Source organism: Magnolia sinica, chromosome 2 (genome assembly GCF_029962835.1).
Source record: "Magnolia sinica isolate HGM2019 chromosome 2, MsV1, whole genome shotgun sequence".
Taxonomy (NCBI): Eukaryota; Viridiplantae; Streptophyta; class Magnoliopsida; order Magnoliales; family Magnoliaceae; genus Magnolia; species Magnolia sinica.
This window is the reverse complement of record NC_080574.1, coordinates 21,378,726-21,403,637: the sequence shown is the minus strand read 5'-3', so window position 1 is coordinate 21,403,637 and position 24,912 is coordinate 21,378,726. Positions and strand designations below refer to the sequence as shown.

The window sequence follows — 24,912 nt, the reverse complement described above, 5'->3', positions numbered from 1 at the left end:
GGAGCTGCATGGAACTAAAACGTGATCTATGAGCATTCCTCACCTTGGCAGTTTGTTCAAGCTTTCGTCAATGGCATTTAAGTAGACAATATAAAATAAAACAAACTAATAATATGCAGGTGAAATGAGAGGTTTACCATGTATTGCAATATGATGCATCATGGTTTTTATTCATCGAAATTTATATTTTATTCAATGACAAAAACTGTTTATACGATAAGGCCTGCTGAGCGAGGGATGCCTGAAGAAATTTTCAAATTGAATATCGCAACCCTTTGATTACACAAAGCTTATACTGACAGCTCATTTTTCAAACAAAAGAGTCAAATTTCAAATGACTGAAATAATCCAATTTAACATTTTTTTATTTATTTTCTACCCATCATACAAGTTGAGACTCATCAAAGATAATCCAGATTCAAAGGTTAAAATCATGACGTTTGATGTATTCAATGTTTAATACACGCTTTTGAAATATTAACCATATATCGTAATCAGGTCTTCTACATGGACAGTGTCCGATGGTATCTCACCACACTACTCTATAACCTAACTTCGATGGCGAAAGTCAAAACTCATGTACCCCATCAACGTGTGGCCCACCTAATCACCATTGATTTCCGGTGGTACCATTAGGTGGGAATTGCATGGAACTAGGATGTGAGATATGAGCATTCCTCACCTTAGCAGTTTGCTGAAGCTTTTGTCAATGGCATTTAAGTAGACTATAAAATAAAACAAACTAATGATATGCAGGTGAATTGAGAGGTTTACTATGTATTGCAATATGATGCATCATGGTTTTTATTCATCGTAATTTATATTTTATTCAATGACAAAAACTGTTTATATGATAGGGCTTGCTGAGCGAGGAATGCCTGGGAAATTTTCAAATTGAATATCGCAACCCATTAATTACGACAAAACTTATACTGACAGTTCATTTTTCAAACAAAAGAGCTAAATTTCAAATGACTGAAATAATGCAACTTCAACATATTTTATTTGTTTTCTATCCATCATACAAGTTAAGACTCATCAAAGACGGTCTAAATTCAAAGGTTAAAATCAAGACGTACGTTTGATGTATATATTCAACCAAACATCATGAAGGATGGTTGGAGTGTTCTAATAAACAGACTTTGGAAACATTGACCGTCCCTAATGAGGCCGACTCCATGGACGGTCCCTGATGGTATCTCACGACACTGCTCTACCATATTTTGATTTTACCATAACTTAGCTACGATCGATCTCGTGCAACAGCCTCTGTAATCTGGTTTCACGTGAGTGAAATGGTGAATGGTCATATAACTATTTAAAATCTAGACCATACATCGCGTGAGGGATTGCTGCATGTTGGCGATTTACGTATGTAAGATCTAGACCCTACATCATGTAGGGACCATCATAGCTCCATGTAGGTGGGATACAGAACTAGCAAACCTCTTTCTGTACAAGAGGATCTCTTGATGAGTCAATCCGATCGTACACACGTGTGACTTGTCTCCATGTGGATTTACATGTTTGGTTTTCTTACTTTAGAAGGAAAAGAGTGGCGTATGGTCTTAAATTTCATAGAAGCAGGTATTTTAAATTACAGGTAGAGGTTAGAGTAAAAATCCCTTTAGCCAATTGACTCATCAGGTAGACCACACATGTATTATGACAATAGATGGTTAGCAAGAAAATAAAATAGTTCAGTCCACATTTACCTTACGTGTGGCTCCTTTGCTAAGTAAACCACCTGAATTTTTTAGTCAGTCTATTGACAGGTATAGATTTGTTATTGCGACTAATTGTCTTATTTTTTGTTTGTAAAATCTCTCGTAATGGGAGGATGAATTGTGACACTTGTGGAGCATTTAATATAGATTGTGATACATTCACGCATGTGATGGTGCTTAAAGATTAATTATGGCACTTGTGCATATGAGGTGCTTGAACTTGGACAGTTGCATAAGAGTGATGCATGTTACTGTATAAGAGTATTCCTTACATGCACTAGAATAGTGGCTATTGGCAAGTAATTTTATTCAATTTTTTAAATATCGACGATATCGGTTGATATATTTTGTATTTCACATGTGTGATATGAAATATACAAATAGTATCAACATATCTTATATGTTCAATTTGTTCAATATTTTTAATTTTTAGTTCTTTTTTCTTTTTTTTGTTGATATTATGTTAAATCAATGTTAAATAATTATGAATCTATTGGTTCTTCATGTTTTAAATGAAAAAATATGTAGCTAGAGCTTTAATTTCAATATCCATTAGTTGTTTATGTTCTCCATGTTTTCTTCTTCTTTTTTTTTCAAAATTTTTCTTTAACTAGCTAACAATTGAGACTAATTTTGAAGTATTTAGGAGTATTTGATTAAATAATCATCACGTATACTTTAATTTCAAAATTTGAGTGTAGGTGGTCTAACATACCTAAAATGCCATTAATTTTATGAGATTATATTAAACTTTGTCTTCTCTCAAATAGAATTTTCTTTGATAGATTCCTAAGGAAGCTAAATGATGCATGATTGTGTATGCAAGCTCTCATATTGAATTTTCTTTGGAGTCCTAGGAAGCTGAATGATGCAAGATTGTGTATGAAGGAGAACATGAAAGCAATTGACAATTGATAAATGTAGAAAATTATTGCCTGAAAGTAATTAAATATGACTAAACATCATACTCTTTAGTAAAATGCCAAAACCGAATATTTACACCAGTCTAGCTTCAGTTTGAACGGACCATCTTCACAAATCCATGGCTTATGTATGTCCCACAAAAGATATCGTGCATGTAGGCCACTTGAGTCCATCGAGGTTCACCTCTGCCCACACGAATTTCATTAGATTTCAATACCAAGTGCCCGTGATCTAGTCACTCATCAGGTGGAGGATGCGGATTGTGTGATGACCCCAACACCGGAGTGTTTGGTCCGTGGAATTGAATGGTATTGAATTGTATTAGATGGGATTAACATCATAATTGCACAATGATTGCATGTTAGGAAATATCATGGTATTGTTGTAGCCATCCAATCCCATGTTTAGGATAAAACTTTTGCTACATGATTACACTCGATTACACAAATTCATGTTTGGTGGACCATGGAATTGTAAACCACGGATCAAATTCATGATGGATGTCATTCACTTGTACATATATATAACCAGAATGATATGGATGGACGACATGGATAAATGCATGCGTCAATGTGGGGCCCATGTGTAGTGGATTTCAAAATCTACGGAAATCATGCATGGGACCAAATGCAATTCCATGGGACTAAATGCATTCCATCCCACCTAATCCCAACCTTTCCCATACTCTTCAAATGTTTGCACATGAACCAATGCAATTCTATCCCACTTAATTCCATCTAATATCATCTGCCAAACACCATAACTCCATGTGTTAGGATATGGCGGGATTTGATAGGGCTACTTGCAGCTGTAAAAAAAGAATTTGACCTAAAAACTTCCAAACAGGCTTTATGTGAGTCTCATCCCTGACAATAGCACGTGTCCCAATCAAACCTTGCGACTCCCAACACCACCTAGAGCTACATGTTGGGGTCACCACATAATCCACGTCCGTGGAACCAACCGTGTAGATTCAATGTATCTAAAATTTGTTTTTTTTTTTTCTTCCGGTTAGCTTTTTAGTACACCCCACTGTCAGTTCACACTTCACTGTTAGCCATTTCACTAGGGATCGATACCAAGACCTCATTGTCGAAACGAGGTATCTTTCACTCCATCTACCACTTGAGCCATGGATCAGGTTGTTATATATCTAAAATTTAGGTTGCCCTCTCATTTGATAGCTTCATATTAATCAATTTATCTTAACCGTCCAATTATCTTATCACGTGGGCCGTAGTCTGAGAGGCGAGTACGCAGCCCCATCTTTCAGGTGGCAAATCCAGCAGTGAGGGCATGGGGCCCACCAAAATCAGGATTAGACTTATTCCCAATTATGCCGGATACCCTAACCAACCAGACCCTTAATATCCCTGATTTAATCTTCTTTTTTTCTTCCAGGCCAATGGCTAGATTTCATAAATTCACGATCATAAAACTGCACCTGTAATTTCTGAGTGAAAGGCTACGGTGATAATGATGATAAAGAAAAGGCAGTTTTTTTTTTTTTTTTTACACACGTTTCTGGGTCTAGCTCTACGGCATAGCGGTGGACAGATTCTGTTTCAACCCTGAGATCGAGTGCCCATGTGGTATGGGTGCGTATAAAAAAGAATAAGAAAAAAATAAAAACACTTGATAGTTTGTTAGGCCTGATAATTCACATTCATAATCCCACCAAGAGAGGTGGATCAGCTTGTTAGTACACAACCATGTCAGTACACACACTCCACTTATAACCTATGTAACAAATATCCCCAAGATTTTTAAAATCTTTTTATACTTCCTCAAAAAAATATAACTAAATAATAATATTGCAATATATCAAGAATCTAGGCAGTTTTAATTTTCCACAATTTAACAGGAAATATCACAAATTTTTTATTTTTTCATTTCATCATATAAATGTAGAGCTAGGCATCGAGTCAAGTCGGACAGAGTTAGGGCTGACCCGACTTGATCCAATTTTGAAATAGGCCTGACCCGAACTCGACTCGACTTGGTACTGAGTCCAGCATGCCTAAACCAATCCGAATTCGGGTCTGGCCTGGACTAATCCGGACCGAGTCTGACCCAGTTAAAAGAACCGAGTTGGTTCGATTTAGCACTGATTCCGATTGAGAGATGAGGGAGGGAGGGGAGAGGAGAGAGAAAGAGGAGGGTGGTGGTGGGCGTGGAAGAGGAGAGAGAGAGAGAGAGAGAGAGAGAGAGAGAGAGAGAGAGAAGGGTGGTGATGGAGGTGGGTGGTTGACGGGATTGAAAGATGAGGAGGATGAGGGAGGAAGAGAAAGTTTGGGATCAAGTCGGGGTTTTTTATTATATGTATACCCGAATCCAAGTTGAGTCAGTTTCGGATCGAGTCAAGTATGACCAGATCAATTTTTAGGTCGAGTCAGGTCAAGTTACTGGGTAACTCAAACTCGACTCGGTTTGAGTTTGGATTGGGCGAAGCCTACTCGGTTCGGGTCGAGTCGGACAAGTCGAGTCATGCGAGTCGAGTCGTCCCCTGCCTAGCTCTATATACATGCATATTTAAAATTTAAAGATTATTTATCAATTTATAATTAGAATTATTAGTTTTTATTTTCAATGAGATTTTCCAATAATATCTTGAAAAGACCTCCAAAATCTTAAAAATTCCCAAGAAATTCCTGAACCCAGAAATTTCCAAGAACAAGGTTTGCCATAACAGTTAACCCCAACCCGTCACTTTGCACACACCCATTTTCTGCTTTGGGGAAAAAAAAAAGGTCATACACAGTCTCCTGGATAGCATATCACCTCACACAAGAACGAGTATGCGGTACATGACTTCCTCCAATGTGCGATACCGTGGGGGTAGGATCATGTATGTCTATATCAGGTATACAGTCCAGTTTTATATACGAAATGAAATTGTAATTATTTATCAAATAACGAATATCATTATTATACGTCCCCCATGCATAATATTATATGTATGCATGTACTATGCAGTTGCATAAATTAAACTATACATCTCTATATTCTGAATATGGATTGGCATTACAAGTAAATCTGCACTTGAGTGTAAAACCATAATTTCAGATCGGAAAAAATTGCGGATCAATGTTACCTAAACAAAACCCCCAGCAATTTATTTTCTGGATTGAGCGTTTGAGATTATGGGTTATTTCCAATCCAGATCGATATTTTTAGTGACCCGAATTAGGGCACTTCGTTCTCACTATTGATTCAGTTAATGCAAATTTATATTTACAATGTAGAGATTTATAACTTTATTTATTTAGTTATAATACAACACTAACCATGTAGGATCTATAACAACAACTTTCATCATTTCATATATAAATTGCGATATGAGGTCATGCATAGAACGATATTGCAAACACAGTATATGGACTGATGCACATGATCCTACCCCTAGTGTACGTATTGGAGGAAGAAGCACACCGCATACACGTTCCTGGACCATGTACCAAAGTGACCCACGACCTAGGTAACCTTGATCCTGATCACAAATGACTCGCAATCCGCATGGCGGGATTTGGAGCATAAAATGTCGGGTGGCAATTTAGGTGACACTATATAAAACAATCGGTGTGGGTGGTGACTGTTCTGAATGAAATGCAAAGAAAAGAGAAGGCAGCAAGATTTATTTCATCTGTTATCATTGAAGCGGGGAATGCAAGATATGCAGCCGTTTTGCGTATTGAATATAAAGGCAGTATATGAAATACATTTGGGATTTTATGAAGATTTGGGGCAACCCTTCTAGGGATCCAATGTGAAGGGGAATGAATATAATCTCTCTTTAACCTTGTATATATGTACTTCCTTTTTCTTCTGTACAAGCATTTACAATGTCTGGGTTACCAGTGTTTCTTCTATTAATTACAGGGCCTTCTGATCTAGCCGCTCGTTCCAGTTCAGGCAGCGTATTAAGCTACGGAACCAATCACCTGTTTGATCGCGTTTGTTGACCGTGGGCAGAGGATGCTGACTCATGGATATCCGAATTGAGTCTCCTCTTGAGAGCTGCTGCCTTCTCTTCCCATCGAATGACACCCATGCATTACTTCGTGTATCCTCTGGTATCTGTTGAATCCATGTGTGAAACAGCCAAAACTGAATTTGGAAGAAGGATGATAATCTATCATGCCACTTAAGACCAGATAGAATGATAAAATGCAAGGAAAATTAGCAATGGCTCAAAAGCACATTAGATACAACTTCAGACAAACTTCAATTACCCAAAAGAGAGAGAGCGAAAGATAGAGAATGGTAGCCTGATGTGAACTGAAACCACAAGCATGCGAGCTAAAATCTTTTATTATTTCAGAACCTAAAGTATTTGATAGAGAAGACCTAATTAAAATGCTGATTTGTGACCCACTTGCTGGTTGCACAAGCTGAGTCAACCAGCTCCAATTACTTTTACTACTTCCTAAGATGAATTGACTAGAGCTGTCAACCAAGTTAGCAAGTTGTGAAATTAATGGATACTCACCACATTCAGAAAAGGAATGATCTGGTATGGTACACCAGAACTGAAACTTCCACTATTGACAAGCTTATGTTGCCTGGTCAAGATCAGATAGTAACAAGAACCCACCGTTTAAAAGCCAAAGCAAGTGGGTTCACTTCCTATAACCATCTGATCTGAGCAGATGGTAAATAAGGGCCACTAATAGCAAAGTTACACCATTGATGTCCAACAGCTGATCATGTCCCCACTCAGAAAAAATTTGCAGAAGAAAGATTTATTTGCACAACAAGACAAACAGAAACAGCTAGATAACTTAGCCTTGAAAACTATCAAAAGAGATTGATAAGATTACTCCAGCATTGACAAGTACAAATATTAGTTTTTTTTTTTTTTTGAGATGTATCCTAGTATTAATTGATATTATTTTTCTTTAAGTAACAACCTTACGCTCATCAGGCTCACTTGTCACTGCATGCTCTAGACATCATCTATTCACAAATTTTCCTCTATGGGTAGGCATGCAACAATTGTGGAAAGGTGCGGTGTGGAACTTGTCTGTTCGGCCAACTACTAGTACTTAGCGGTTTACCTGGTAACTGCCCCACTGCAACCGTGCTATGTTTGCTCCCCCTTTGGGGCATACACGTACAACTGAGGATCAATACTGGGTGGGACCATGTTGGCATGACAGTGGTGTCAATGTGATCCTCTGACATGGCCCGTTCCTAGACCGTGGATAATTGAGGAAGGTTAATGTTCAGTGGGAAGCTGATCAAAAACTTTTACCAATCTACCACCAAAAGCCAACAAAATTCTGGGAGAAAGTCTAAGATGTTGATGATGAAATAGTCTAGTGACCAAGGTTGTTAAGATAGGTTGGAAATCAAGGTGTTTCCTGATTTGAGTTGGAGTGTGATTGGGTCCTTAATGTGAATGAGGCGGGAATTAAGTAATAAGCTAATCATGAAGCCAATTATTAGAAGTGAGTAGGGCTGGAGCAAAAGGGACTATATAGGACCACAACCGGAGAACATGCACAGTATGGTTAGGTATTCAGATTTGAACAAGTGTTCTCATGGTTTATTGGTTTAGTTATCCATACCATAGATCTGTTCGGTCAACTGTGCATGAGCCATGCCCCAGAAAACGCCCAAGTTGGAAAAGTCCTAGTCATCAATCTTGGGTTTTTTTTTTCAGTTGAGTGTGGACCATTACTACATTTCTCCTTTCCATTGCAGGCAATAATCTGAAAGTTTAGATAGACCCCTTGTGGAGATGTTGGGGCATGGACCTTCCATGGTGGGGCCCAACATGCTAATTTCCTGGAACCATGGGCCCACTTGTCCAAATTGAAAGCCTGAGTGCGCTGTGCCTCTCTTCGGGCTGAAGATCCTATAATTCCTCTTGGACCAAAGGGGAAAGTTCCTTCTAGGAAGCATGTATTCGAGTTAGTTGCAAAGGTTGTGTTTTGGGTGGAATCTTTCGCCCGAGGTGGTTTCCCCCACATGCAACTATGCAAGTCAAGAAACCGATTAGTTCAGCTAATTTTACTCATTCACTACCATATATCAATTCCTTCCTCAGTTATATGTTCCTCGAAATTTACTATCATTGATAAATAAGGAAAGTGAAAACAACAGCAAGATATGGATAATGTAACAGAAGATAAAAGTAGTTTCACCTTTAATTCAAGTTGTGCAGAATCTGGAAGTATCACAGGCCTAAATGAAAGGGAGTGTGGACAGATTGGAGTAAACAGCATGCATGGAACATTTGGATGAACCTGCATTTTTAATCATGCCAATTCATTTAGATGCAACAAGCTATATATAAACACTAGAAATGGCATACTGTAAAAGTAACTGATAGAATGAAAGAAGATCACAAATGAGATCCTAACATAACATACAGCCATTGGAACCAAAATTTGAAGCTAATGAAAGAAAAAAGGAAAAATAAAAATAAAATCACAAACAAGATCTTTCTATTCCCTTTCTAACACCCAAATGACAGCAGAACAGGATATCCAAGAATACCACATAAATTAAAAAATAAGATAAAATAAAATCTTTAAACAGAGAGATACTGCAAAGGACCGGTGTCAGGAAATTCATTTATAACATATTTATGTCATCCGATTCTACCACAGAAATTGAGGCGTTCTAGTTGTATGCATAATTGGCAGGGCTAACGCGGCTACTTGGCTAAGTTCACATTATCAAGAAATAATTTTAATCGTGTAGCCCCATCTCCATTTTCATCACTATCTCATGTTATTCTCCTCCCGTGACTCTCAGGTTGTGTTGAAATTGTTTCAGCTCCTGAATTTTCCAATATCAAAATATTAACCAAATCATTCATTGTGTCAGTCAAGGGGGATTGTGGAGTTTACATGGTATATGCATGCTTGCAAACATGCGGATGCATGAGAGCTAAGGTGCGATGTGTATGTACCAGAATTGTATGTGTATATGGGCATTATAAATACAATGCACATAGATATAGATAAATGTTTTGTTAAACCACAAGGACTACATTGTGGAAAATTGATGAGGACATCTGAGCGGCAGTTAGAGTATACCAGAGGAAGAGATCTTTGGCCCCAATTCCAGCATCTCTATGGTTAGATGATCATTATTTGGAGCCCAGATCGAGGACGTAACCGCGTTGGAAGACTCCACATGCATGTTTATGCATCTTTGAAAACCCCATACTGGAAAGATGCATGTAAGTTGCATATAGGAGCTTATTGAACAAATCTAGACCATTGGATTGAGTGGACACTTGCATCAAACCATTGGGTTTCGCGCGTTGGATCATCTGGACCATTGGCGCATTTTGATCATTGGCCCATCTTGGTTGTGGACATTATGGGACTTTAGTTTAGTTGTTTTCTTAGTTATTTTATTTATTTTGTGGGTTGTTTTATGTTATAGTTGATTTAGGGGGTATTTTGGACTTTTTTTAGCCATAGGAGTAATTTTGTTAAAAAAAAAAAAAAAACCCCCAAAAGACTATAAAGGAATGGGCGTGTGAATGCCCTAGCATTATGATGTATTGAATATTATATATAAAAAAAAAAAATCACTTTTGCTCGAGCAAAGAAAACCTCCTGTGATTGGGTTAGTGTGAAGCTATGAAGTGATTCCATCTTATCTCTCTCTTATTCTCTTCTTTTAAGGTATTATCTACACTTTTCTCTTCTTTTCTCTCTCTACCACCCTCGAGCTCCCTCTCTCTTTATTCATTTATTTTCCTTTCGTTTCCCTCTAAACCTATCCCAATCATCTCCAAAACCCACCTAAACCTAAACTCATCATAACCGTACAACCGTACGGAACCCTGTTAATACACTAATTTATGCAGCCTATTTGTCAATCGAGTGAGTCCTTGTGTCATGTAGTCGGTTGAGCCTTTGGAAGCTGAAGACCGAAGACACAAGTGAAGGTGGAGCATCAAGGAGCAAAGAACAGGTACATAAGGTACCTTGGTGACCCTAACCCTTAACCCAAAATAACATAAACTTCTAGGTGATATTGAATCTAATAGGTACACTTTTTATTGATCATCCCCCTTAAGCCATAGGAACCTAAATTGGTCATCCTTAGATTGGCTTTGGAGGTCCTGTGTTGCTGAAAAAACTGCACAATTTCAGCAACCTTCGGTCCCACCGAACCTACCTTCGGTCCGACTGAAAACGGCTAAAACATAACAACGAACTAGTGCTCCATGATTAATTTTTTATTACAATTTTAACTAAGTGAGAAAGGGATCAAATGGTATAGTTTCATTTGTTGGTAGTTTGGAGGATTACAAGCATGACTATTGCTTTCCAATTGGCTGTTTTTGTGAAGGTTCAGCAAGGTCTCTCGTTCCGCTCTCCCCGACTGGAAATCTATCGTCTGTCTGTTGGAATTTCCGGAGTGGAGAAAAAGTCTCATTTCAATCAAAGAATGTGTGGTGCAGGTTGGGCTCAGAATTCTGGGTAATTCGGCTGCAACCAAGTGACACATTCGGTCTCACCGAAGACCACTTTCGATGCGACCGAAAGTGCCCACGTCTGTCCAACGGCTTTCTTGTCTAATTCGGTGCAACCGAACCTAAATTCGTTGCGGTCGAAGACTAGCCATTTCTGTCCGTTTTATGACTGTTGGAACTCAATTTTTTTATATAGGAGATCCGGTCTTTAGGCATTTTGAAGGGTTTTTTGTGCAAATGAAGCTTAGGTGAATCTTGAATCATATCTCACATCCTAAGCCTCATATTCCATGAGATTTGATTCATCTTCTTGAGCTTTACCACTTTAATGAGAATTCCAACCTCAATATTGAAGATGAACTCAATCTCCACCATTCTCTAGAGTTTAAACCCAACCTCTGTAGGTATATCCTTGTCTAAATCATCTAAAAGACCCTTCTTGGTGAATCTCCTAGGCATTACAACTCCCATTAGTTGTAGAAGATTTACCCTACCTCCCATCACCTTAGTCACCACATTGGAGCATCGCATGCAATGTGTTTGATCTTGGAGTTAAAGCATTGGCAATACATCGACATCATGATCAGGTGAGCAATTAGGAGCGGATTCAAGCAAGGGAGAGCTTTGAAGAAGCGACTCAGGAACGACACATCAAGGGGCTCAATTCGATAAGTGTCATTGAGTGAGTCCATACTCTCTTTCCTTGTGTAGGATTGAGGGTGAGTGTTTGTGACCCAAACTCGATAGGTTCTTGTGTAAGACCTAGGCGCTTGTGTAGGGTCAAATTCATCGGACACAGGTGTGTACGTGTTATTCTCCATGAGAGCATCCGGCAAGTGTAAACATAGGTCCTTGGACTAGGACTAAGGTTGTTAGTTATCCAATAGAAAACCAACTTAAGTATCTAACGGGAGGCTTCGGCAAGAGTGTACGTCAGTAAATTCTTATGTATGACCAAGGTTTATGGCAAGCCTATAGAAAACCACGTAGAGTCTCTTGCAAGAGCCGGTCCTTGTGTAGGATTGTAAAGGTTAGAAATGAACCTAATTTAAAACCTCCGATAGTGAAATCTGATACACTCATGCGTTGAGTGCATCCATTGAGAGTGGAGTAGGGAAACCGAACTACTATACGTGCTTGTGATTGAAATTGTCTTTGAGCACTTGATTAATTATGCTTATGTGATTGAATGTTTAATTACATGTATGTATGATCAGATGAATGCTAGTAATTGATAGGTAGCACATCCCACACACATGTACACTATCATGTTTATAGACTAGTTGCTTAATTGCCACATCCTTTGTAGTTTATGCGATTGGACCCCCCCTGCACATATCCCGTGGACCCACCATGTGCAATTTCAATTAGTATCATAGAGGGTTCCTCCTGAAAGGCTTAACCGCCTAGAGTAAGATTCGAAGGTGCCTTGGAATGATGTTTTCCTACAAGGGAAAAGCTAAGGTTACCCAAGAACATGAACTTATTTGTAAATCTAGAATGGGTAGCCTTTTGGCGACAGTAGAGGATTTGAACTTGATAGTCATATCTTTGCCTCAACACAACTTTAATTATGTTTTACATGATTGGTTTGTTATTTGCTGGAATTGATGAGATAGGGGGAGCAATTATGGGGGAGCACTGCTAATATTACGTGTCTCGAGCTGTGTATTTAAATTTGTATATAATTGTATCTTGGACATGTAATATTTTGTGTTGTTTTGATATGTCATTGGCATGGACCATAACATGATCTAGGTTAGGTTTTTGTCATGTAATTGACAAAGGGAAAGATTGTTAGTACATTGATTTATGCATCCTATTTGTCAATCACGTGAGTCCTTGTGTCATGTAGTTAGTTAAACCCTTTGAAGCTGAAGACCAAAGATATAAGTGAAGGTGAAGCATCAAGGAGCAAAGAACAGGTAAATGCGGTGCCTTGGTAACCCTAACCCTTAACCCAAAACAACTTAAACCTCTAGATGATCTTAAACATGATAAGTAAACCTTTTATTGATCATCCCTTAAGCCATAGTAGCCTAAATTGACCATCCTTAGATTGGTTTTAGAGGTCCCGTGTTGCTGGAAAAACTGTACAGTTTCAACAACCTTTCGTCTCACGGAACCCGCCTTTGATCCTACCGAAAATGGCTAAAACAGGACAACGGATTGGGAGAAATTTCCGTGTAATTTGCCTCTCTCCCATTTCTTTCCCTCTTTAATCATTGTTCCTTTCTCCTTAAAACCAATACCGTTAAGCCTAAAACCCTAAAGCCCAATCCTATAACCTAGATTCCCCAAACCCTAATCAGAAACCCTAATTCTCAAATCCTAACTACCCTAATCTAAATTCCAAATTTCTTAGTTCCTAAAATTAACCCTAACTAGGACAGGTGATTCCCTTTGAAGCAAGATTAATCCCTATGCTAGATGGAAGTCCTACCTTCCATAGATCCTAATCATGGTATTCCAAATCGGTTACGTAACGGCCGTTACGTTACGGTAACGGTCATAACCGTTACGCGTTACGAGGTCGAAATGGCCGTAACGGCCATTACAGAAAAACGTGCCGTAACGGCCCCGTATTGGTCCCGTAACAGGCCCGTAACAGTCCAGGAAGCACATTTTTCAAAAAATAAAAAATGGTCGTAACGGCCGATACGGGGGCTGTAACAGCCGATACGGCCCGTATCATAACAATAACGATGGTGGCCGTTAAAGAACACCTTGATCCTAATCAATTCATATTTTATTAAATCTGCATTGTGGGTTTGTTTACAGCTTTGAACCGAAACATGTTTTGTTACTTGGATTCTTTAACTTTGTGATAGAGTGGTTTTATTTGTGTTTTGAATGCTTTAATTAATCCGTTATTTAGTTTCAGCACATCATTCTAGATTAGATCACCCATCCTGCATTTAAAAAATAAATTAATTAATTAATTAAAAATAAAAAATTATAACTTGCTTATTTCATTAACAATGACAAGAATATATAGAAGAAAATTGAGATCTTTAAAGATCTAAGGAGATCTTAATAGATAGGTATTAATAAAAGAGACAATATCCTAACCTACCTAATATACTCTAACATGTTCATCACCGGTGACGTCAGGCTAACTACATTCGACTACCATTATACTTGTTGCAGTAATATTTGTCCATTTGACCAAGAAAACCAAAACCCAATTGATGTTAAAGGGTGAGGTTTTCATATAAAGTAAGAAATTTGTTTATCAGTAGTAAGAAAACATCCAACTTAAACAAAAGTAGATGTTCTGAATTAGTGATCTAAAAGGTACTTTTTTTTAGCAATCCAAAATGTGTTATTTTTTCAGGGGCTTAATTCGGTGGTATTGGTACCACCATGAGCTATGGTGGTACCAGGAAGATGTGGGGCCCACCTGATGCATGAATGAGATCCAACATGTCTGTCAAATGCATCAAAGCATGTTAACTCCAGTGCCAGAAAATCATACGTGAATCAGGCAGACCACACCAAGGAGTACAAGTTGCAAGGGAATGCACACCTTTGATTTGCATGGACAACCCACCATGTTATGCATACAGAATCTAGGCAATTTTGAATCATCGAGCCAAAACTCAGGCTATTTTGCAATTGGTGTGGGCCCTTATGCAAATCAAGGGTGGGTGTTCTCTCTCACATTCTTCTGTGTTGTGGCCCACCTGAGTACCAAATCAGGCTTTTTTTTACACCTAGGGGTAATGTTTTCAGTATCGACAATATCGGCCGATATATCCCATGATATATATTATATTCCACCTGTGTGATACAAAGCGCATAGGTACTGTCAATATATCTCACCTATTCGATTTGGTGAGCTTCTTTTTTTTATCTATTTTTCTGTAAATCACGTTAAATCAGTGTCAAATGGTTACAAATCCATGGTTCTTCATGTTTTGCATGAAAAATCATGTATTTAGAGCTTCGATTTTGAAATTTAAGGGAGAGGATGAGTTGCGAAAAATTGGAAAAAAATTGAAAATTTCCTATTTATTGCAAATCGACTACAATATTTATGTCCAAATACAAACTCAAACATGTATTTAACTTGATCTAGTGATTCTTGGTAATTTGGGGATTTTCAAAAAATAAAAATAAAAATTAATTAAAATGTTTAAAAAAAATCTCCAAAATTCCATTTCGATCAGCGGTCAATTGACCCGTATTTCGAAGTATTCAGGACTGTTTAATAAAACCATCATCATAACATACACTCTAATTTTGGGATTTGGGGGAAGATGGATCAATTTGCCGAAAATTGGGAAGGGGAAATTTTGAAATTTCCCAAAATTTTCTCAAAATGGAGAAGATGAGAACCAGTGTTATATTAGAAAGTATCTTCATTGGTATTATTCTACTATGACCTGGGCATAATATTATTGGTTTGTGGAGCAGCAGTATGACACAGGGATGAACGTGATAACGTCGACCACCGTCTTCCTCAAGAGTAACTACTTTGAATCCATGAAGCTTCTCTGGACTCCTCACAGAGACTTCTCGAATCCACGAGGAAAAAGCAAGAAAATAGAACTAGTATTCATGAAAATTCGTAAATTGATTGATTGATAATAAAAACGAATTTACAACCCTTTAAATAAGGATACCAAGCTTTGAAGAAGTTTCGGAATTAAACTACAACTAAAACTCCCTAAAATTCGTAACTTACTATAAATAGTAAATTTATTATTTATAGTAAGGGTCATATGTGGCTTTACCACGCTATTCTCCTAATTTTTCTAAACACTTTTCATGTTGGACACAACTCCTAAAGCCCAACGAATGAAGAGTTAAAATCAAACTAAAACTTACTATAAATAGTAAAAACGGAAATAAAATTGATTTTCGATCGTTGATCTGATGGAATCTCGCAAATTCGGCGTAGACAACCAGGCATGTCTGGGTTGGTTGGCTAAAGTAGCTCGTCTTACCCCAAAATCATATATGGTATGTCGAGTAACCCATTCCGGTTTGCGAGATATGCCTGTTTTAAGGTTCTGACGGTCTTGATAATTTTTGCCTCCGATCATGCCTTCTCTGATCCATCTTAGACATGAAAGTGTCTGCGACCCGATCTACATCACTGTACTATGCCTAGCCCTGTCGAGATAGAGTTGATGATTTTAAGCCACCGTGCAGCTCTATGTAGGTTTGAGCCACAACTACACATTATTTACAGGTATATTTCTAGTTTTCTACTTCTTTTGCTTTTGAATTTATTGCTTATATTTCCATACATGTTTTCTTACATTTATAAATTATATGAATAGACTTTGAATACACTTGGATCAGTTCAGTCAGACAACGCATAGATTAGGACTCCATGCAAGGGGAACTTATTATGTGCACTTGTTTTTTACAATGTTTTGATCTCTAAATGTGTATTGATGTCTTTTTTAACAAGACCAAAAGGTTTATTAAAAAAATTTGACCAATTTCCCAATGTTCCCCATGTTTCTCAACAATAGCGATACATTATGCGAAACAACGGATGTATCCCATGCAATAACTGATATGTATCCATGATTCCATATCCACAGGTGTGATACATTACGCAATAACGATACGGAAAACATTGCCTAGGGTTAATATGATGTGACTTGTCTAATGGATAGGTTGGACGCCCTTCATACATCCACATCAGCCTAGTACCACCGTAAGGTACTGGTACCATTGGAGAGTGCCTCTCATTTTTTATTGGCTAATTTAAAAAGTATGAAGGAAAAGTTGCACTGATAATGCAAGGATCAAACTGGCTTACCATGGAACCTCCAGCGGCCGTAGAGTAAGCCGTGCTCCCTGTAGGCGTGGCTACTATTACCCCATCACCTTGCACCTAAAAAATACATTGAAGTTAATCAAAAGCGGAAGGTATCATTTAATGGAGTAAGGGAAAAAGTTGTTAGTATAGAAAATTAGCATGTGTGGTTCTAATACTTGATAATGTTGTTTGCTAAAGACTTTTTCATTTTTCTTTTTTTGAGAGAGAGATTGTTTGCTAAAAACATTGATTGAAACAACAAGAACAGACCTTCACACCAGCTTAACAGAAAACATGCCTTCATTTATATATATATAAAGGAGCAGACTGAGAGTATTATCTCCCAATGAACTGATCCAATCAGTCTGTTGATCTTACTTTGGTTATAAGGCGGTTGTGTTCATAACATTCAATTTTTGACAGGTAAGGGTTAGAACCACGATCCACGACAACCTCATTCAAGACATCAAATACTTTCCCAGGTACTGCTTTCCCATTTCGGAAGATTTCACACCGGAGGCGCATTCTCAGAGTTATGTATACTCCATCCACTGTATTGTTTCCATGTATGACTGCCCCTAAATCCTTCCTAAATTCTTCAAACTGTGGCATGAAAAGCTCATGTCAGGGGAAAAAAGAAAAAAACTTGTCAGAAGGAAAGGACATATTTGGATTTTCTTTAACAGATGAATAAAGGAACATACAGTATGTGAAGTCAGAAATCCAAGAGACCCAAGATTAAACGAGACCACCGGAGGAACTGCACCCCTGAATAAATTTGATGCATGCAGTATGACTCCGTCTCCTCCCAAACATGCCACAAAATCCACTCTCTCATGAAGGTCACTGGATTCAAGATGTTCAACAATCATTAGTAGTGACCCCGATAGCAGGCATGATATAAAAAATTATTTCAGTGTTGTTATTTAGATCTGTAACTTTCATTACCTGGTATCTTGATTATAAAAGGTTTGGACGAAACCAAATCCGGGGATTCTCGCAAATATATCATGCACATCAGGTTCTACAAGAACATTCATTTTCTCTTGATAATACAAGAAAGAAGCAACCTACAGATACAGAAGACAGCTGAAACCACTGAAGTGGAAAAATAGTACATATTGCAGAGACAGTATGCAGAAGACATCAGTACCCAGTCTGCATGTGCTAGATAATGTGATTGTGGACCTAACTAGTAATTGCATATGACCTCAAAAAAAAAGAAAAAAATAATAATGAAAAGAGCCCGGAGACGTGCATATGTAAATTTTGAATGCTGTTTAATTTTCAAGTTTACTTTTGAGAAACAAATCAGGCCAATGTATCAAAAAGCATGATTGCAGTGTGCACATTGTTGGAACATGTTCACTGTCAATCTCAAGAACATGAACCACATGGTGGCCCACTAGACCAGCAGTATTGATCGCCATAATGTTTTTCCACGTGTGGTGTAGATGACACTTAATTAAATTCTCTAAAGTGTGTTTCCTAGTAGAATTTTTCATGTATACATTATACTTGATTGGATCACTTGATAATTATAAACGATCTTCATAGTACTCAACTACTAAACCAAACTGGTACTGTATCAAATACTGGCATTGCATAAGCCACAACCTAAAAATCCCACATAGTACCTATAGTTCAGCTAGCTTTTTTTCATTTTCCTTTCCTGTTGAAAGTTTTAGATGTTTTTCCCTTCACCATTTCTCCAAACAATGTAATTCATGTCATTACCCATACTCACAAAACACTCACAGACTGCATCGTCAGTAGAACGTGGCTAAGATTTTCTTCTCCTCCTTTTTCTTCTTCTTCTTCTTTTTGAGCATCAGAACTTAGCTAAAATTTTCCACATGAAAATTTTCTATTGATTGGCAATTCTCCACATGAATAAAATGACATAATATCATACCTCTTTAGCTTGTTCCATGAGCTCTTGTCCCAACTTCTTCAACAATAATACGGTCTTTGGTGTTGATTTCCACATAAGCATCTGCTGCTGGGTGCTAGGATGGGTGAAAGCCAAGGAGGATTCCGTCACCTTCTCCCGGGTACAAGAAAACCCATCTGTGCGAACTAAGAACATCTCTGCTTTTTTCCTGGACTGCACTCTTACAACACCTGTTGCAGAAGTACACATGTCCCCACCGTCAATCTCCAAACCAACATCAACTGAAGGTAAAGAGACTTTAGCTGTGTTCTTTTTGTCTACTTCCACACTGGTAGATACAATCTTCTTTGTCAAATTATCGCCCCCATGGGTAGAGATCTTGGGTTTTCTGTCCATGGAGCTTTCCCCTTCACCAAAACCATTTACAGCTAAACCAACAGAAGCAGGAGTATCATCAGTGAGATATTTCCCATTGGTAGAACTGGAATTGTGTGGCCTGGAAAATAAGCCCTTCTCACCAACTGCCCCATTTGAACTTCTTGATTGCACTTCCCCTGATGCACGGGCATCGACAATGATTTGTCTGTCCTGAACTAGTATTGCCCGTCTCTCTCTTGGAACAAGCAATGACTCATATCTTTTTCGTTGACAATTGAAAAATGTGACGGGCGAGATCTTTCTATTTCTGAAGAAACCAGACATTTCTCTTTTGGAGAAAACATCACAGGTAGGAACCTGAGACTTGAGTGGGTCGATCTCCCTAGAAAAGTTCATAAGAGCTCCTACCTCAACCCCATCAGCTCCATGTATTGATCCGCTATATTGACAAGCAACAGCGTCAGGGGCCCCATTTCCACTATGATGCTCTTTCTCAAGTATTTGATAGCCTTGCTTGTGAAATACTCTGCTGGAACTATGCACACTATCCAACTCCTTTGGCAGCGAACCATTAGCATCCTTTAAAAGTGAACCTTCCTGAGGGATGAGGTTTTGGGCACCTAAATTTCCATTCCCATTTTCCTTCATATTTTTAGATGGCACTTCATTGAGATTGCCTGGTTGAGTTGGAATGACAGATAAATAGCGTGCCGAATACTGCCTCCATCTTGAGACCATTGCAGAGGTTCTGCGAACTCCTTCCTGGCTATGGAGATAAAGTGGTCTTTTACTGATATCCGATACCATTGCTGCAAACGCCTCAACCTGCTCCATTGAAGGTGCAGTTCCAACTTCAACTGGCAATTTCACCAAGTCAATTTCTCCACATGCAACAGCACGTTCAACAGCCGCTTGATAGTATTCATCCTTGACAGCCTCTGCTCTAAGATCTACAATTGTTTTATACCCCTTCTCCATTAGCCACTTCAAACCTTCATCCGTCACCTGCCCGCCAGTCCAAAAAGCTATTTCACAATCATTGGATCCTATGTCTTCTTTCGTTGGCGTTAAACATACAGAAGTCCAGTTTGCAAATACCATTTGACAGGGGTCATCTGGTCCACATGGGAAGCCAGCGTCATAGCAAACATTCCTTAGCCTCTGCAATTTTCTCCATATATTAGTGCTTCGGTCATCGAAGGGTGTCAAATATTTCTCAAGTGCAACAAACAAACTCTCACAGCACCTTTTCATCTCTCCCCTGAAAATGGCAAGTGGCGGAAGCTTACCATCAAGAATATTCACATCTGAGATCTGGAATGAATTCATTAGAGAAGATCTACCAGCAAGAACATCCTCCCTTTCTCTGTTAAGTAGAGCGACCATGCAGCCAAGCACAGCTACCACTTTCTCCTCCAACACGAGCATATCCTCAGATGGAATTTCATAAGAAATGGTACATTCTCCGGTCAGTGGATTGCATAATGTCTCCATTACAGCCACATGAAGTTGTTCTGCAGCTCTAAAAATTCTACAATAGGCCTCCACTTCAGCGAGGTCCCCAGGAATGGGACCAACCCAAGGCAACTGAGATAAATCCTGTGTATGAAAGGTCTGCAAATCCAAGCAAGAGCACAAGTTAGTCCATAAAATGAAAATTCCCTTAAAATATCTGTATTCAAGAGAGAAAATATATAATATTCTGTTCGTAAAAACAGAGGATCACCTACATATTCGAGTCCATGTGACCAAAAAATAATGTATTGTACCAAAAGAAAATGTAGAAAACAAATTTCAAGCATTAAAAAATAAGCCATGTGGAAAACAAGTTAAAGAAGTCCGCTCAGGTCAAGAATGTGGAAGCTACAGGAGCAAAAGAAATAAGCCCATAGCTGCCAGAAAAGCAAGCTAAAATGCCAGGGCCATAGGTCCAAATAATTCTACAAAGGATGCCACCATAGATTTTCTGAAAAAAAGAAGTAAGAAACCTACAAATGGGCACATTTCAGACTTCATATGGAACTTCCATTAACCCATTTGATGATTAGGCATTCTTACAAGGAATATAGCTACGATTGATATGGGAATCAGTGTTCAAAATATCGGTATCGTGTTACATATCACATCCTTGGGATACATATACGTATTAGTTATTGCAAGGGACATATCGTTTGTATCGGGTAATTTATCACACTTTTTGGGAAACACGGGGAAGCATTGGGAAAATGACTGAATTTTTCAATGAAACTTCAGCAATTATTAAAAAAGACTTTAACACACTAAATCATAACATCTCAAAAAAAAGTGCACATCATAGGTTTCCTTTGTTTAGATTCCTAAGCTATGCATTGTTTGGCTGAACTAATGCAACTATATTCAAATTAAATGCATAACATTTAGAGTGTATGTGATGATCATTTCATCAACCACTCCTACATACTTCGAAATTAGCCTCAATTGACAGCTAGTTGAAGGGAAATTTCAAAAAAAAAAAAAAGGAGTATTATTTTAATTGTTTTAAATTAAAAAATAATTTTTTTTCGAAAATTGACAAGGACTTAACAAATCAATAGATCAGCTCTCATGCATGCATAATTTCATGTTTGGAGTGCAACATTGTAAGCAATTTGGAACAAATTGGGGAAATTTTAAAATTTCCCCAATTTTTTCCAAATCGGACCCACCTACACTCAAATTTCGAAATTAGAGTGTATGTGATTTTTTTTATTTTATTATTATTTTTTTTTTTTTTAAGATAGGGTGTCCCCACCTCTTTTTTTGAAGTGAGACTAATCCCTGCGGATACACGCAGTCACCCACAACCACGTGCATCGGGTAAAGCCAAGGAGGGGAATCGAACCCTCACCTATAGGGAGCAAACCTATGGTGAAGACCATTTGCCCAAACCTCGTTGGGTAAAATATAATACTTCGAAATTAGTCTCAATTGAAGTTGGTTGGAGGAAAATTTTGAAAAAAAAAAAAATGGAGAACATGAAGAACCAATGGATATCGAAATCAAAACTCCAACTCCATGATTTTTCATGCAAAACATGAAGAACCAATGGATTTGTAACTATTTAACAGTGATTTATTCCTTTTGTGAAATGTTTGATTGCTGAATGGGCATCCCATATGGATGGGTTCAATGTAGATCTCGCCTTTCTAAAGGCTTAACTGGTTCTACTATCTCAGCAGGCCTTTTCTTCTTCTTTTTTTCTTTTTTCCTCCTTTTAATACAAGTTATCTTTCAAAAAAAAAAAACTGTGATTTAAAATAATTTCAACCAAAAAAACAGATCAAATATTGAAAATGTTCACCGGATCGAACATATGGGATGTACCGGCACTATCTATGTATTTCGTATCGCACAAGTGGGACACAAGATATATCATGGGATATGTCGGCCGTTATCGTCGATATTTAAACATTGATGTGAATGTGAAAATATGGAGAATCCAATGATAACAGTAAGAGCATGGAAGAATACATGGACAACACCGTTGTACAATATCCAAGTCAAGATCAACTGGATCGTTGTTTGCTGGTACTTGGTACGTTACTTCCACCAACATGTGGTACATTAGAGTAGGATCGCGTGGGTCACTCCAGTACATACACTAGGTGCATACAGTATGGTTTTATACACGAATAGATATTGTAATTTATATATGAGATTATAAATATTATTATGGGTCCCACATGCATAATATTATGCGTAAGTACGTTGTTACATATATCAAAATATGAATCTCCATGTTCTGAATATGGATTGAAATTATAAGTTAATGCACACTAAGAGTATAGAATTATATTTTGAAATGGTAAAAACAGTGATCTGGATAGCAAATGACCCATGATCCAGATTGCGGGATTCGAAATGGGAAATGCAAGGTGGGTTGGCAATTTAGGTAATATCGATCCATGTTTCCCAAGGCACAAGTGTGAAGTCATCGAATTCCATGCTTCCCAATCTAGTGTAATGAACACATGCTCAATGCCAATGAGCAGTTGAGCACCACAGGGGCCCATACTTGTACAACATACAACATCCGCATCTTGCAATCTAGTTTCTGTTTCTGCATATGCGTAATATTTATAGAGGAATTATAGAGTCCCAATGCATCAGAACGAGAACAGGATCCTAACGCACGAGTCTGCACAAACAGAGCCCATGGTTCAGTAATCCAGGCTGTTGATCTGATGGGTCCTAATGTCGATATGGATTCAACAAAAATCTCCTGGATCAAATGTTCCTAACCAAGATTATATGTCTGGGACGTTACAGCACATAAGAGTTTCAGCTCATCCCCCATCTAGTATGGGTAAAATCGTATAAAGTGGCCCAATCTTCGGATCCCATTCATGTTCCGATACATCACGGCACTGTAATTCCTCTCATCTGCATTTCTACGAACAGAACGGTTAAAATTCCCAACCTCGACTCTCAGATACTAAGAGATTGAATTACGCCGGAATTCAACAAGAATCATTGAAATCAAATGCAAGACGAAGTGGCAAACAAGCAAACCTGGGTGTCGAGGCCAATCTTGGAGGAGAAGAAGGTGGACAGCCGGGTCGCGGCGGCGGCGGCAACGAACCTGAGTGCGGCAGCGGCACTCTCCTTCCGGTGGTGCGCGGGAGCACCGAAGAGATTGGTAGTCTCCCTGGGGAAGGGGGAGAGATGGAGAGGGGCCAGGGCATGGCCGAGAGGGACGGCGAACGGGTTCATGTGATGGTGATGAGATGATGATAAGCAAAGGCGACATGGACATGCCACCACTGCCATCGTGCCTTTGCTTCTATATCAGTTAGAGAAAGAAGGGAAGTGGATAACGGAAGATTTGGGAGGATGAGGGAGGTCAGAGGTGGGCCACCATCGTTTGTAGCCACGAATTCGATGGTGGAGAATTGTCGCTGGAAAGAAAGATAGAGGGTGAGTCACGCAAGATGCCATCGTCTCTCGGTCCTAACGGATAAAATGTCTTCTCTCGCTATCAGCTTTTTCTTCCTCTCTCTCCACCATGGGTGATCTGAAGGCCAGCCTTCTAGAGGAGTTATATGATACTCAGGCTGTTTATGACGCTTGATACGCCGGCACTCAGATATTGTAAACGTGGCATATAATAACTTAGATATAACCGCATAGAGTTTGCATCCTACCTCCTTCAAGTTACAAATACAAAATCAGATTTTTCTGAATAATCCTAACCTCTGATTCGTGAACACTTGTTTGTGGAAATAGGACCATTGGATTTTATTTTTTTTCATTTTTAACTGTCCAATAAATGTCCATTAATTCTATATCCAGGTGATCGAAAAATCTTAATGTTTGGTTCAGGATAGATCTACACAGATTACGGTTTGATTTGACTAATTTATGCAATTCCTAATTGATTTCTAAGTGTCTGTGTATCATCCGTTGGAGTATGCCGGAGTATCAAAGTTCTATCCGCCTTTTATTTACTGTGCGTGAAACACGCGAATACCCTACAACAGATGCTGGCTGGTACCCGGGCAACGCAAAGTTGCGGGGCCCACAGTCATGTATGCGTGGCACCACACCGTTCATCATTTGTGCCAGTCATGGATGTGAGCTTCGAAAATAAGTCGGATCCGATACTCAAGTGGGCCACTTCACAGGAGGATGTGGATGCCTAGTGCCAGACTGGTACTTGGTTATCCTCTTCATCTTGATGATGAGAATTACCTTGTGAACGGATTGGACGGCATCTAAAAGATCCCTTACAAACGTTTTTCGG

General features: G+C 38.6%; 1 protein-coding gene across 1 annotated transcript; it reads right to left on the bottom strand.

Moving 5' to 3' along the window:
* Nucleotides 1-6,316: 6,316 nt before the first annotated feature.
* LOC131236588 (probable NAD kinase 2, chloroplastic) lies at nt 6,317-24,173 on the bottom strand. The gene is made up of 8 exons (XM_058233863.1): nt 23,682-24,173; nt 18,795-20,765; nt 17,828-17,949; nt 17,584-17,725; nt 17,258-17,482; nt 16,880-16,954; nt 8,801-8,902; nt 6,317-6,728 (listed from the first exon to the last, which is right to left on the bottom strand). Exons 1-8 carry the CDS (start codon nt 23,937-23,939, stop codon nt 6,525-6,527), a joined length of 3,099 nt encoding a protein of 1,032 aa, XP_058089846.1. The 5' UTR covers nt 23,940-24,173; the 3' UTR covers nt 6,317-6,524.
* Between the last annotated feature and the right edge of the window lie 739 nt (nt 24,174-24,912).

What these genes read in the sequence shown, in the direction of transcription:
- LOC131236588 (XM_058233863.1), bottom strand. Translation starts at nt 23,939, where the DNA reads ATGGCAGTGGTGGCATGTCCATGTCGCCTTTGCTTATCATCATCTCAT. An exon ending in TCATGGAACAAGCTAAAGAG is followed by an intron (nt 17,950 to 18,794) that starts GTATGATATTAT and finishes CTGTATCTGTAG; the next exon opens with GTTGCTTCTTTCTTGTATTA. An exon ending in CTGCACAACTTGAATTAAAG is followed by an intron (nt 6,729 to 8,800) that starts GTGAAACTACTT and finishes TGGATTCAACAG; the next exon opens with ATACCAGAGGATACACGAAG.